This window comes from Alosa pseudoharengus, unplaced genomic scaffold (assembly GCF_046254945.1).
Source record: "Alosa pseudoharengus isolate Yale_2024_CS ecotype anadromous, Long Island Sound unplaced genomic scaffold, YU_APseudo_1.1 YU_APseudo_1.1_scf_1, whole genome shotgun sequence".
Lineage (NCBI taxonomy): Eukaryota > Metazoa > Chordata > Actinopteri > Clupeiformes > Clupeidae > Alosa > Alosa pseudoharengus.
The window spans coordinates 14,611,555-14,626,726 of record NW_027468564.1 but is presented as its reverse complement, the minus strand read 5'-3'; the positions used below and the strand labels follow the sequence as shown (position 1 = coordinate 14,626,726).

The 15,172-nt window shown below is 39.2% G+C and overlaps 2 protein-coding genes across 5 annotated transcripts in view; both read left to right on the top strand.

Moving 5' to 3' along the window:
* The first annotated feature begins 309 nt into the window (after window positions 1-309).
* Window positions 310-8,036, top strand: LOC143121682 (uncharacterized). Of its 4 annotated transcripts, XM_076282202.1 has the most exons (9): window positions 310-1,489; window positions 3,360-3,464; window positions 4,725-4,928; window positions 5,002-5,123; window positions 5,308-5,577; window positions 5,764-6,733; window positions 6,895-7,108; window positions 7,286-7,354; window positions 7,471-8,036. In XM_076282202.1, exons 2-9 carry the CDS (start codon window positions 3,393-3,395, stop codon window positions 8,019-8,021), a joined length of 2,472 nt encoding a protein of 823 aa, XP_076138317.1. In that variant the 5' UTR covers window positions 310-1,489; window positions 3,360-3,392; the 3' UTR covers window positions 8,022-8,036. The 4 variants fall into 4 exon arrangements, with proteins under 4 accessions (XP_076138317.1, XP_076138308.1, XP_076138324.1 ...); XM_076282193.1 differs by lacking the exon at window positions 3,360-3,464; XM_076282209.1 differs by lacking the exons at window positions 310-1,489; window positions 3,360-3,464; window positions 5,002-5,123 and having other exon boundaries at window positions 4,849-4,928.
* Window positions 311-15,172, top strand: part of LOC143117137 (stonustoxin subunit beta-like) — a 79,107-nt gene continuing 64,245 nt past the window's right edge. Inside the window, exon 1 of the mRNA XM_076278665.1 lies at window positions 311-374. Within this exon, the coding sequence (XP_076134780.1) occupies window positions 350-374 (25 nt within the window). The 5' untranslated portion in view covers window positions 311-349. The remainder of the gene's footprint in view (window positions 375-15,172) is intronic.

Sequence of the window (15,172 nt, the reverse complement as noted above, 5' to 3'; positions counted from 1 at the left end):
TAGCCTAGAGTGTTAAACACGTGGCCAGTTGAGAGATGTTTGTAACTGGCCGAAAGAAAAAAAAAAACAATATTCTGTGTCAGTTCTTCAGACAGTTATTCTGACTATCAAAAAGGGTTTGTGCAATTTCGGGAAAAAGCTTTACAACGGAATGTAGGCTGTGTGACTATTGATGTCATCGTCGCATTTTCTTTTAACTCTTCATCCACTATCCTCCTCTCCCTGATAAATCATGACCATGTTTTGGATATTTTGCGTCACGTCACCTCCCCTAACGAAACCGAAACTGAAGTAGTCGTCTGCGGCATCTTCTGAAAACCCAGTTGGACATTTCTGCAGTGAGTCCATCATGACGCATCAAAAACAGACTACTGGTAAGTTTGTCCGCAATGGGTAGCATAGTGAACAGTTTAACCGGTGCTTCAACGAAATGTGTTTTACAGTAGTAGCCTACTATAACGGCCATTACAACTGGAAGAAAATAGTGTTTGTGTCTCTGCGTTGACACGACGTGTTTGGAAGCCGCCCGTGTTTCCCAGTGATGTAGCCTAGGCTACGTGATAGCCTACGCCGGACTACACCTAGGCGATGCTCACTTAATAGCGACAATATCTCAGTATACGCACTTCAAATATGCAAGGAGAGCCTACGAATCAACATACTTTTGTGACAACATTTTGTCATGAGATATTTCGTGAACGGGATGATCGCTGGATATGGAAAAAAGCTATCCTCCAAAGACGGCCCGCGCGCGAATTTTTTTTTTGTAGGGTGGTAGCGGAAGATTCATGAATATTCATTAGGGAACGTGTCTCCGATTGGCCAGTCAGCTCTAAGGTTCTGGTCGACTCAATTACGTTACGGTCGAAGAGTAAACATGCTACAGCCTCGTTTGTAGCGCTTAACCTACCGTTAAACATGCTACAGCCTCGTTTGTAGTTACTCGGTCAAAACCATATGAGTACTTAACATTGTAACCATATTGCCAGCATTTCCTCCTTTGTTAAGGACCAGAATTGTTCATTAAATAAATGTTCGCTACGTAATTAACTCGCAGCTATAACGTTAGCTTATTCATTTGAACAACAGAGAATGGGAGACGATGCAAGCCTCTTACAAGTCTACTTTATTTACTGTGTGTGTGTGTGTGTGTGTCTAATACATTTGATGTAGAAAGCACAGTGTACAGAAATGCTGTGAAATAAACCATTTTGCTTGCTTAAAATGCATATGTGATCATCTTAACTGCTGCCAGGAGAAAGTATAGAACTTAGGGTATTTGGGGATGCGATTTTAAGTGCCTAAAACAGTGAAGAAATACTAGGTCTACATTAATATAACCTAATTGATATACAGTAACAAATTTACGCTATCAGTAATGAGTCAGTGGTGTCAAGGTGTCAAGATGTCCTGCTGCCTACTGTGGTCATCTGAAATAGTGGATCCCAGCATCTTCAGATCGGTCACCGACAATGGGGAAAAAAGAAAGGTAAGATTTAACACATGCGTTGTGACAAGCACTTTGCATTTGTAATCTATGATCAGAAAGCACAATTAAAATTACGACAAATGTGTATCACGCTAATAGATGATTGGAAAGACTACAACTCAAGCACTGACATCATCTATGCAAAGTCAATCACATGAAGATAAACTCTGCTGCAGACCAGAATCTCCGCAAAACCTACATCTGTCAATGTTTACTTCTTAGACCAATCTAAAACTCCACTTAAGGAAACAAATTAATTACTGAAATCTGACATCACCTTTGCCCTGCTTTCCAAAACGCATCATTTAGCCTACATTGTGGTTATACTACACGAGACATATAGATTGATTCTATAGATCGTCTCGTGCGATATAGTCTGCTTAAATATTCAGTAAGTTAAATTATTGCTTTTGTGGGTTTTGACGGTTGGAGAGAAACATTTGCAGATAGAGAGACTGAGATATAACGTTAGATAGCATTATATTAGGATATGTTATAGATATCATTAAGAGATAACATATTAGGATAAGTTACAATAGGTTATAGTCATAATATAGTCATACAAGTTTTAGCATTTTAAGTAAGCACTTGTACTTAGATTAGAAATTAGATAGCTAACGTTAGCTTCTAATTTTTGTTATAGTGATAACGTTACTGTACTATACGAGTGTAGTATAGTATATTATTCATTCCATTTCTGTGTCGTTGACTTGTCAGATCTAAGGTAAGTGATATGATACAGAAAGGTATTTTGTTATTCTAGTGATTTGACATTCTCTATGACGCTAATGGTAATAACCTTCGGGTAAATCTCTGACATAACTAGCACTATGAGGCTAGCTTCAGTCAAAATCATAACGCTAACGGTAGTGTGCATCCATGACAACTGCCTTTGGTCTTGTGTCCTCTTCAACGTCATTTAAGCTAACATTAGCTATTGCCTAGGAGCTGTAACTTAGCGCGAAAAAAACGTAATTTATATAAGGACAGTTGCACAATGATGCTGATCTAATATTAATAACACTGTTCCCCAATGGTGAAAATGACCCTAACAGCTAACACTAGCTATTCAATATTTGCCCTACAGTTCATTTCAAAGCTAAGTAACGGCGATCAAGTGACCCAACTGGCTATCGGAGTTGGCCACAGGACATGTCGGTCCATGCTATAATTAGCGAATCTTATAGCACATTAGCTAGAAGCTATACTAAGAGTATCTAGGCACATACCACAAGTGTATATTCCGTTACTCGGCACGCCTTCACGTTACTTCATTCAGCAGGTTACACCAAACTGCAAAAAAGTACAAAGTTAGTAAGCAACAGTATACTGTTAAGGTGAATACTACTTAAAGATTTTTAAAACAATATTTGTTGTTCGGTCTATCGACCAAATGTAATCAAGACTTACCTGTATTTTCCAACGACATTGACCGCAAATCACCAAGGATTCTGTTTGCTGCAAGCTATTCGCGGGAATGAAGGAGGGGTGCAAACATTGTACGTAGTTGATGCTGATGTGACGTCATGCTTTAGGAAAAAGTTCTACCAATCACATTAATCCTGAATTATTACCTCCGAGCCAGTGACAATGTTCTTAGAAATCTACCAAGATTACCTAAAAGATTATCCTTTACTTTTAATGATTTCAGTGTCAGAGCACCATAATTGTTAACTGTTGTCATAACCTTGTAACAGGCCTACAACACACTAATATATTTAACTAGGTTACTGGTAACAGTTGCCCTACTATTGTCAACAACAGGCCTAAATCTTAAATCATGTCATTAGTTTGTCACCATAATCAGATATATGTGATGCAAGCCTGTTATTATTTTAAAGTGTCTATGTATTGGTTTCTTCCATTCAAGGGTCCATTCTGTTGTTTCTAGAAGTGGAGCATAATGGCAGGATTTATTAAAGCTTGCAACATTTGCCAGACACTTTACAACTTTGAGGAAATGAAGCTGCTGGAGGTTAGATGTAGATGGATAAGAATGAAATGAAATAAAATGTTGAAGCAAGGTTAATGTTAAACGTCTTATCTTAATGGTGCTCCATGTCTCATTAGGTCATTAGCAAACACATATCGTTATTTATTTTATATGTACCCTAGCAACGCTATATACATTTACTGACCTGACCAACATATGTGTGATTTTTGGCTAAAAATTGAAAATGGCTAAATGTCAAATAGTCAAAAAAGTATTTTTTGCAGACACAATGCTTTATGTTACAGCTAAAGGGATGAAACTTTGCATGCTCCATGTGGGTCATGTGCAGAAGGTCTGACTTGAATTTCAGCCTCATAGCTCCATGCTACCACCCACAACTCCACCTCTGAAGTGGGAGTGGTCAACTTTTTTAATGTTTTTCCTTCACAGTTTTTTTTGTGGGTGTTTCAGAGATCCCACCTTTGGAACAGTTGTCAGGGGCCTCAAGGCGGTTCCTTGCGTCTTGGTCCCATCCCTCTAGCACCTAGCGTTACTGTGCCAGAAGAGGGAAACCTTGTACATTTCGAACTCTTTATCTCCTACCTGGAATAATCCATTGACTCCAAACTCAGTCTAGCTTGTTTGTGATGTCCCGTTGTTCAACATAGTCTGATTTCATATTGATCGGACCAACATAAATGAGTTTTTTCGCTTAAAATGTAAAAATGGTTAAACGTTACCAATTCCACTACTTTGTTATTTTGCATAGCAACAACCATATGTACCCTAGCAACACCTTGTATAATGTCAAGCTAGCAACCACCATAGCAACCAACATGCTTACCCTAACAACCACCATAGCAAACGTGTTATTTTGCATAGCATCCACCATATCTACCCTAGCAACACCTTAGCAACCATTCAAATTACCCTAGCAACAACCACAAAATGTCCATAGTAACCACGACAGCAACCACGGTATTTAGCATAGTAAACGCTCAAGTGGCTGACATCGGTGTTCCAACCTCTTTTGGGGGGTTCGCTTCCAAAACCCACTCATTCACTCAATGGGTTTTAAATGTATAGGTCATTTGCATAGTGTATTTGGAGGCTATTGGGCAAAAGCACCACCTAAACGATTTAAACAAACATTGACATAAGTAAACTCAAAGCAATTTATGCCATCCGTGCATGGAGCACACTCACTTAAAGGCAGAGATAGTTTACAGAATGTAATGTTACTTTCAGATGTTACTTTCTCTACACCATGCATTTGCTTACTCTTTAATTGTGCTTCAACAGAAACTTTTCCCTGAGGACTATGAACATCATATCTGCTCATTCGAGCCTCTTGAGGGCAATAACTGCAACATTTCCCTAAAACTAAGGGTACACACTGAGGAGGAGGTTCACAGATGGCTTCAAGCCTTTCAAAAGTCATCTCAAACAACATGGCGGGTGAACAAAACCTACCCTGCGGAACGTCAAAGACAGAACATGTACAGAGTAAGTCATTGCATAGTTGCATTCATTTATTTTTGCAAGGGTTGAGCCAAAACTTAATTGAACGTGTTTGAAGGTGGACCTAAGATGCCAACACAACACGCGTCATTCAAAAACCTCAAAAAAAAATACATCCTGTCCTGCTGTGATGTATATTGTCCTGAAGAAGGAAAGCTTTTCGCAGAACAGAAAGTCCAGGTTAGATCTAAAAATATTTGTTCTACCAAAAAATAACAGGCTGCTTGCTGTTTTGTGAAAAAGTCACTCTCTGTCCAAAATACTTTAAATAATGTTTTTAAATAATGTAATAATATATAATATAATAATAATAATATATACAAATAATAATATATAATATATATAATAATTGTATTGTTCTCAGATCTGCTGATTTACACATACATGAAGGACTGTGTCTCTACATCAACCTAAAACTTCGGCATAATCATCTGCTCATGTGTGCTGAGGCTATGGGGTACCGCGATGTAGCACCTGACACAGTACAGAAACTACAAAATCTTTTTCAAAGTGGACACTCTCCCTCTTCTGCTTTAAGCACGCTGAAATATGACCTTCAGGAGGAGATGGGTGACTCCTATGTGTTTGCTTCTGCGGATCGCTCCATCTGCCCTGATCTGAATTTTTGCTTCAGGTGAACTTTATGAGAATTTATCATTTGAGAAGTTTAACAAGGAGCATATTCATGTAGGTGCACCTATGTGAATATGTCGAAAATGTTTATTACTGTGATTTAAGATTTAGGATTGTCTATTTGCTGTTGGCTAGACATAAGCTGTTATTTAGTAAGTTGTGTGTGTTTTTTTTATTACCATTACAGACTATACTACAACATATTCAAAAGAGCCTATGGAGAACTTGGTGGGGATGCCATGCTCTGCAGCCTCCAGGTATCTATTGATGCCTACAATGAGCAACAGGGAGAGGTATGCGCTCAAATGAAACAAGATGACAATCAAACCATTATTGCCATCTGCAGTCCTCTTATGAAGCGTGTGCATGCTCTTGTTCGGCACAGTGCCGAGATTGTCTTCGTAGACTCGTCTGGTAACTGTGACCGAACCAACAGCCGAATATTTCTCCTCCTAACACATTCGGCTGCTGGTGGGCTGCCCCTGGGAGTGGTTATCACAACCTCCGAGTCGCAGAACACCATCACTGCAGGACTGAAGTTGCTGAAAGCCATTCTCCCACAGGAAGCTTTTTTTGGGAGAGGAGACCTTGGCCCACAGGTAGTAATGACCGATGACTGCCAAGCATTGCGTCAGGCTATTCTGGACACCTACCCTCAAACCCACCCCATTCTCTGTGTCTTTCATATATTACAAGCGATGTGGAGATGGCTTTGGGATGCCCATAATGGGGTCCCAAAAACCCACCGTCAGCATTTATTGAATTTATTTAAACAACTTGTTTATGCCAGGTCCCCATTGGACCTGGAAGCCTCATATAATCTGGCAGTCCAGGACTCCATAGCAGGCAGGTATTCAAAGTACACAAACCATCTGGCGGCGGTTTTCAAGAGGCGAGAGTTGTGGGCACTCTGTCTACGTTCCCATCTCCCAACACGAGGGAACAACACCAACAACTTTGTGGAGAGTGCAATGAGAGTACTCAAGGACCAGATCTTCTACAGGCTTAAAGCATACAACATCACGCAACTGGTGGACTTCATCACCTGCAGGCTGGAAGCCTACTACAATCGAAGGCTTGTGGATATGGCTAACAACAGAAGCACAAAAAAGCTGCCAAAACCAAAGGGGCATGTGAGCACAGACGGCATTGTCAAGGTTTGAAATTATTAGTTGGTCATTGCATTCTTTAACCAAAAAATTATATTATTAAGCAATGCATTCAAATCACTTATGCTGTGTGATTATGACATTGTTTGTCACAATCACACAGCATAAGTGTAATAAATAATATGCTTCTCTTTCTTGTGACACCATAGGAGGATGAAGTGAATTTCACAGTCCCCAGTGCCTCAACTAATGCCACATACCACGTAAATGTGTCCTTGGGGACTTGCACCTGCCCAGATGGCAGCACTGGTGCTTTCTGCTCTCACCAGTATGCAGTGATGCAGGCCTTCCAAATGCAAGACAACAACCCTTTCATAATTGCCACACCTGCCGCAAGGAAGTTGTTCTACCAGATCGCAACAGGTGTACTGTTGATTTACTCTGCCTATTTTCACAACTGTTGATTACTTTAACCACAACGGTACAGCCCAAACAATGTTGTTATGAAATGACACAGCCATAAATGTATAGTAGGTTAGAAATAGCAAACATAACTCTTACTTTTTGCTGTCTATGTTCTTCTCTCCTCTCTCCAAAAAGGAAAGAACAATGTGCCAGACAACTGGTTCATGAGTATGGAGGAAGCGGAGGAAATTCCATCTGATGCAGGTGACCATGTCTCATTTTGTTATTTATGTACAAGAATAACAATTCATAATGTTCACTTAACAGCCTTATACAACTGCAGAATCACTCACTCACTTCACTCTCATTCTTCTATTTAGATCCCCAGAAACAGCAAGCCTTATCCACTGAAGGGTCATCAGCGGATGAAGACACGGTTAATTGTTCGCCTGATGAGAGCTTGCTAGCTGTTGAAGGCTCATCTGCCCAAGTGACAGAACTTGAGTCTCGTGCCAAGAGTATGTTTGAGGGCCTGCTGGTAAAAGTAAAAACAGATTCGGATTTCCAGACAGCAGTTAAAAAAATGGTTTGTTCTTACGAGAAGATGACTGACAGTCAGCTAATTTCAGCTATGTCCACGTTTGGCAAATCAGGCAAAAATACTGCAGCCAAACTGCTTAAGAAGAGGGCAAGAAAATGCTTGCAGATGAGTGTGGCAATTGGCGTGCAACCATCAGCAGTGGCTCGCCGTAAGGCCCCACTTGGAGGTAGACGCGCACTAATCACTGGGCGTCCTCCTAAAAGTGCCCGGAGAGACCACAGCTACGGGAGAGTTGTCGGGGCAAATGCACTGCCCAAACGGCCGGTGCCACACTCATTCGCTCAATGTGTTTCTGACTGTGTGACTCTGGGTCGTAAACACAGCAAATAAAATATTTGTGATGTATTTGCCTGTAATGTCTTTTATAATGTGGTAAATGGTACTCAATGCATTTGTCTGTACACGTACGCAAACATAACTACATGCTAGTAATATTGCAGTTCTAGTGATAGATAGATAGATAGATAGATAGATAGATAGATAGATAGTGTACAACACTTTTATGATATTCTGTAATGCCTCTATAATATCCTTCATCATCATTGCTTTCACCTCCAACAAAATAATCATCAATAACAATGTGAATCATTTTTTATGGGTTTGACCAAGTAACTATAAACAAGGCTGTAGCTTGTGTACACTTCAATGAATTTCCCCCTAAAAGTAGGCCTAACATGCATCACTGAATAGGGTAAGATGTAAGATTTAATTTGGTATATGACACATAATCAGGAAAACCATGGATCAGAGGTATTGACATTTTAAAAGTCTACTTCACTCTTTACTTTTACTTTTCTTCACGTTTACTTTAACGTTAAATCCTCCGGTTTGGTCTGAAGACACAGCTGTAGCTACATATCATTGCCATTGGACTGAGTGGGACTAACGTTAAGTTAACACGGACTTTTCTTTATTTTAATTTCTTATTTATTTTATGTAAAAAAACATAAAAATAACATAAAAAAATGACATGCAGGGTCAGATGGTATTGCATGGTTACTGGTTATTGTTTACACCAATATCAGTGGTAGGCGACTAAATCCTTCCTAGAGTGGATTCGGTGCATAAACTCATGAGAGGTGGATTTTTTTTAAAGGTATGCTGTGCAAACGGTGTTTACTTGCGTTCAGTCTCAACTACAGGCTTGCGTGACCTAGGCTTGACCACAATTCTATAGCTACCTTTCTGTAAGTGACAAAACAAACGTTATCGTGATGCTAACGCGTGCAAAAACAATGTCTGTAGGCTACATGCCTTTTGAGCACGACCCCGTAGGTAACATGTCAAGTGGGGATAGCGTAGACTGTATATGCAGCGATCTGAAGACTGCATCAAATCCATTAACAAAACCAGAAAACAATTCGCTGCCATAGTGGGGATAGCGTAGACTGTAGAAAATACGCAGCGATCTGACATATCATTGTTTGGGGTTACCATGGTTTCTCGGAACGTTAGAGTATTCTTCAGAATTCTTTAGAACGTTAGCACATTCACCTAACGTTCCCTAATGAATATTCATGAATCTTCCGCTACCACCCTACAAAAAAAAAATTCGCGGCCCGCGCCCCTGAGCAGCAACTGAGTGGTGAAACATAATCTCGTGCTGAATATAACAATTATGATTCAGAGCACCGAAATGACGTTCGCATCAGGCCGTTCACCGGTGTTGGGGGACAGGGCGGGGACATCCACACCCATATGATGCCAGTCATTAATGTTTTCAGGCATAGACCTCTGAAGTTCGCCTACAAAAAAGCTGCCATCTTTGACATCCGGTATCTGGCGATTTTTCCTATAAATAACATGGGGATTTTGAATAATCGCACCTGTTAAAGTCTCGTGCACTAAAAAATGCTGGGTTGAAAACAACCCAAACTGGGTTGTTTTCAACCCAGCCGCTGAGTAAAATGTGGTCCAACACAGCATTGGGTTATCTTAACCAAACAAATTGGGTTACTAAATTTAACCCAACAACTGGGTTGAAATTGAACCAATATGTTGGGTTATGTTGACACAACTGTTTAGTTAAAGTTACGTAATGTTTGGGTTATGTAACCAAATCCCCAAAAACTACTGGTTGATTTTTAAAATACTCTGCTTGTACAAACTTTTAATAACTCAAAGTTTGTATTTACTTACTTGAAAGTCACCTTCTGTTAACAGCTTTAGGCCTGATATAAACAGTCTATATTAAATGGCCATCAAAAGCCATGCAATGAAATAAAACAGTTTGACACAATTATTTATTTGATAATTTTCTTTATTTTTGAATAGATAGCCTAGTATAAATGTGATACTTCCATGAAGGCAGGCAGATTCCGAAGTCCGTTTTGGGGGTCAGCCCTGTCAATCAAACAAAAAAAAGAGTGCATTTTAATCACTGTTAGCCTAACACAGAACTTTATATCAAGACTTGCATGAACCATTACCAGTGAATGATATTGACAGACATAAAAATCCACCAGGAGACAAATTATTAGTGCAACACACTCGGAAACCATGACCACCTAATATTATGGAGTTGTTTTAAACATAATACCGGTAATAGCCTACAAAACGTGCGTTTATGTCAGATGAGCTTGATAACAACATTACCATTAGCCTAACATTAGGCTGACAAACATAAGTTCAGCAGTGCTAACACATTATTCAATTAGTGAATCCAAGTTAATGTTATCCCCAAGAACCACCCAGTAAGTTACATGGCTATAATATGAGGCTACCCTGAATGATTTAATACGATGTTGTTTGGCATGATTATTATCGTAAGTTACGTGTTGTGAAGAGACTACTTCGACTGTGTTAGCTAGTTGACAAACGTTAGCCACGAAGCATATTTAATTAGCATAAAGTTTCCAAGTCTGCTAACGTTACCTACCAGCTGCTGGTATGCTAATTGTAGTTCGTTGTAAAAGTTCGTTTTGTTTCTGTTCAGCAGTTCCTACCCAGTGAATACAGAACTATGTTTTTATGAGTCTGTATTTGTGTAGATTTAACTTTAACAGTAGCTAATATTAGCTGGAATGACACCTGCTAACCTGCTTGAAGCTGAACGAAATGGCAGGCAGAATATTCCTTGATATCACGAAGGGTATGTCTCTGGGTGGACTTTTAAAATCCGTCTGGATAAAAATAAATAAACAAATAAAAGCAGATACATACCTTCCGAAATCACCTGATTTTTATTGCATGTTGACAGCTGCTGGACTTGACGGTTGAAAGAATATGCCTGCCTGCCTGACGATTTTTTTCCCCTCAACCTTCAAATAACTATGCAGCTGTGTTGAAGTCACCCTGGTGCTGGGTAGTGTACTCCACATCAGGTGGGGGACAGGAGGGAGCACAGCCCTAAACTATCAACCCAGCAGTGATAAACTATCAACCCAGCAAGCTGGGTTACAGAAATGACCCAATATGAGTAAAAACAACCAAACAAAATGACCCAACAGCCTCAACCCAGCGTTTGGGTTGAAAAAATAACCCAGCATTTTTTAGAGTGAAAGTCTGAAATGCAGACGTTTTCCTGAACACACTTTTGTCCTCTGCCTTCGAGTGGATACTGTGATCTCCGGTAAGTGAAGGCGGCACACTTAGATTTTTGCTACTCCAGAGCTAACTTGCAATGCAATTTGCCATAGGTAGTTAGTTTCAATTAACAACCGGATCTCCTTATATGGGCAAAGATGGCCGTTTTGGATCTTTTTTGTAGGCGAACTTCAGAGGTCTAGTCACAAAACATATAGCGCATTGCTATTAACTGTTAGGATTTTACTTTTTTCTGTCCAAAACAATGGATTTTAAAACAGAATTACATTGGTCAGTATGCACACATGGATCTGCACTATTAACTTTAAGTAATTTACATGTGCAGCAACATTTCTCAAACCTTTTGACCTTTTGCAATAATGTTTTGATAATGTTGTAGACAGGCTTGGAATTTCACCGTTCTGGGGGCAAGGCCACTTGGCCTTCAGTTGGGCATATTTGGTGGAGGGCACAAAGGCCACATGTCAGGGCACCAAGGCCCAGAGGCGTATCAAGCTTTTTAAAAGTGTGGGGGTTGTGGGATAGGGAAGTGAAACAATCCGGCCAAATTATAAATAACTCCCTACAGGGACGTTGTAAGTATTTTCTGAGAGGGGTGCGGACTATATTGGCAGGTATCCGGGAGTTTCTCCCCCGAAACTTTTTTGAAATTCTGACACCATATACACCATTTTAATGCAGTTTGGGAGGGACAGAACAAGCAGCGCCCCTCATTTGTGTGGCTCATGTAGGCCTTTGTGTGTGACATGTAGGCCTACATTATCTACCTGCTATCACTTCACTATTTGACACTACCCTACATGGAGACATATCTCATGTTATAAATGAAGAAATCATTTCAGAAATTATGTTTTGTGCATATGGTTAGCAGGCTACAATAAATTGACTAACAGACACGAATAATTTCGAGGTATCACTGGACTATTAATATAATACCTATGTATAAATGTAAAGGACACAGAATAATGACAGAACTGTAAGCTCAAATTCAAAAACGTTTTAAGTCTACCCAAACATATGCAAAGGGAATATAAATAAATTGTGTTGCATATAGCCAGCTTAATTAATGTCTGTTTAAAGATTATGATTAGCAGTTTCTATGCTGTTTTCAATAATAGTTACAGGAAGCCACGTTGTTGTTTAAACTAGTGTTGTAGCCCACGTTACCTTTCACTTTCACTTTTCACTTGCAGGGACGCACACATTGCATGAGCGCTCATAAGCGTTCTTTGAGTTCTACATGCTGGAAATCCTAGTTCTCAGATGTAGAACTCAAATGTGTCTTGACGCCGCTGTTTGTAAAATCAAAATAAGATGTTCTAAATGGAACGCGATCGTATTTAAGACATTGAGATCTCCAGTAGATGTAGAACGACACACATATGCGGCCGCTGCCTGTCACAGCTGCTTTTTGTTTACAAAGTGTAGCCTATGCATTATAGGCTAAAGAAGAGAAATCTATTGTGCGTAGGCTAATACTTGAAGTAGGATAGTCACGTAAGTGCGCACATACAGTATTTGTATGTGTGCTTCGAATAAACACATTTATCTGTTTTCAACGTTATGTACCAGAATCTGGTTTGCGTTGGAGAGAGAGCATGCACACACTTTATGGTAGGCTACCAGCCAATTCAGTAGGCTAACTAAAGACTTCAAGGCCATCATACAACGTTTTTAAGCAACAAACAAAATACTAACATAACAGTGACGTTTTTTCATGGTTTATTTTTTTCTAAAAGCATACTATCCCCATGCAAGCGCGCGGGAACATATTTTTGACCATGGGTGCTGAATAACAAAATAATGTATGTCCAACGATTTCTGCCCTAGCATGATATGATTTGAATTTAGACAGCTACGCCATTTCAGCGCGGTGTATGAGTAGGCCTAAGAGCGAGAAGTTGTATAATGCCCCTGCCACTCCCTGCCGACTCATCAATAAAAACTGCGCGCGCACACACCAGACCAGCACTTGACTTTACATCATTAAACTATTTCAGTATATTGCTTTTCTGATTGTCAAAACCACACCTAACTTATGGCATCTCCACTCCACAGCAAAAGTGTCCTAACCACGTTACAGCTGTTTCTATCTGAGCGACTCCAATAGTGAAAGGATTTCAGTGTCATATTTCGGTGGCACTAGCTAAGCTGTCGTGGAACTCGAGATGACATGTCTACTGATAGGCAACAGGTCTCACCAACACGAAATTCTAATTGCAAAAGATGCATCCTACCTCATCTGTTGTACTGTAGTTATTCGAAATTGGGCTTTTCACAATCCAACGATATATCCAAAGTGCGAACTAGTTGGTGATGGTCTATGAAAACTGCCAGTATGCATGCTACACGGAGTTCTGAAACGTATGTCTGAAAGCGCTTATTGACAGTGAAATGCCGCCGACGTTTGTAAGATCAACTAGAAATGCAATTCCAAGGAATTACCAGTGCATGAAAATGCTAAAGTTGTGATGTAAAATATCATGTATAGTTAAAACAGATAATAAAGAGATGGTTACTACGGTGATGCTAGGATAGACATGGTGGTTGCATAGCTTAATAAAAGTTGATAGTTTAAAAGTAGACTGTTTAAAAGTTGAATGTAGATAGTTTAAAAGTTGTTGATAGACAGTAGATAGTTTAAAAGTTGTTGATAGACAGCTAGTTTAATAGATAGTTTAATGATAGTTTAAAAGTAGATCGTTTAAAAGTTGAAGGTAAATAGTTTAAAAGTTGTTGACAGACTGGAAGTTGAATGAATGTTGATATTCAAATAGTTTAATGGCTGGATTTCTAACTATGCTAACCATGCTACTTAGCTAATGTTTTATAGTAGTGCTAGCAATGCTAACCTGCTAACCATGCTACTTAGCTAACGTTTTCTAGCAGTTTAATGAATGTTGATATTCAAATAGTTTAATGGCTGTGCATAGGTAGATATTTGACGATAACTGAAAGTTTGAACGGCTCTAATGTTTGCTAGCAGTTATGCTAAGATTTTTAATTCTGTTAACCATGCTACTTAGCTAATGTTTTATAGCAGTGCTAGCAATGTTAACATGCTAACCATGTTACTTAGCTAACTTAACTAACATTTTCTAGCAGTTTTGCTAAACATGCTAACTATGCTAACAATGTTAGCATGCTAACTATGTTAACCATGTTACTTAGCTAACTTAGCTAATAATTCTAGCAATTATGCTAACTATGCTAACTAGCATGCTAACGATGCTAACCATGTTACTTAGCTAACCTAGCTAATCATTTTAACAGTTTTGCTAAAAATGCTAACTAGCATGTTAACATGCTAGCATGCTAACTACGCTAACCATGTTACTTAGCTAACCTAGCTAATAATTTTTAGCAGTTTTGCTAAAAATGCTAACTAGCATGCTAACATGCTAGCATGCTAACTACGTTAACCATGTGACTTAGCCAACTTAGCTAATCATTTTTAGTAGTTTTGTTAAAAATGCTAACTAGCATGCTAGCATGCTAACTATGCTAACCATGTGACTTAGCTAACTTAGCTAATCATTTTTAGTAATTTTGCTAAAAATTTTAACATGCTAACTTGCTAGCATGCTAACTATGCTAACCATGCTAACTAGCTACAGTGGGTAGGAGCAGTTGAACAGGATGTGTAGTCTTAATAGGGCCAGTTTGTATGCTTAAAGCCTGAGACTGGCAGTTGAGATCCAGGTGGCCTGAACACCTGCCATAGGATTCTAATTGCTTAATGGCCGTATTATGATGTCATAATCGGCAATGTTAAGTCTATGGGGAATTTTAAAACGTTTTTCTTTAATAGTTTAAAAAGTATAAAAGTTTCAAAGTTGAAAAGACATAGCAACCCGATCTGTTTGAAGACCTACGTTACAAAGTTTGAATGAAGTTTCTAAGTTAAACTGTTCAAGAGAAATTGCGTCTAGAAA

What these genes read in the sequence shown, in the direction of transcription:
- LOC143121682 (XM_076282193.1), top strand. Translation starts at nt 1,379, where the DNA reads ATGAGTCAGTGGTGTCAAGGTGTCAAGATGTCCTGCTGCCTACTGTGG. An exon ending in GTTCTACCAGATCGCAACAG is followed by an intron (nt 7,109 to 7,285) that starts GTGTACTGTTGA and finishes CTCTCCAAAAAG; the next exon opens with GAAAGAACAATGTGCCAGAC. An exon ending in GGAAATTCCATCTGATGCAG is followed by an intron (nt 7,355 to 7,470) that starts GTGACCATGTCT and finishes TCTTCTATTTAG; the next exon opens with ATCCCCAGAAACAGCAAGCC.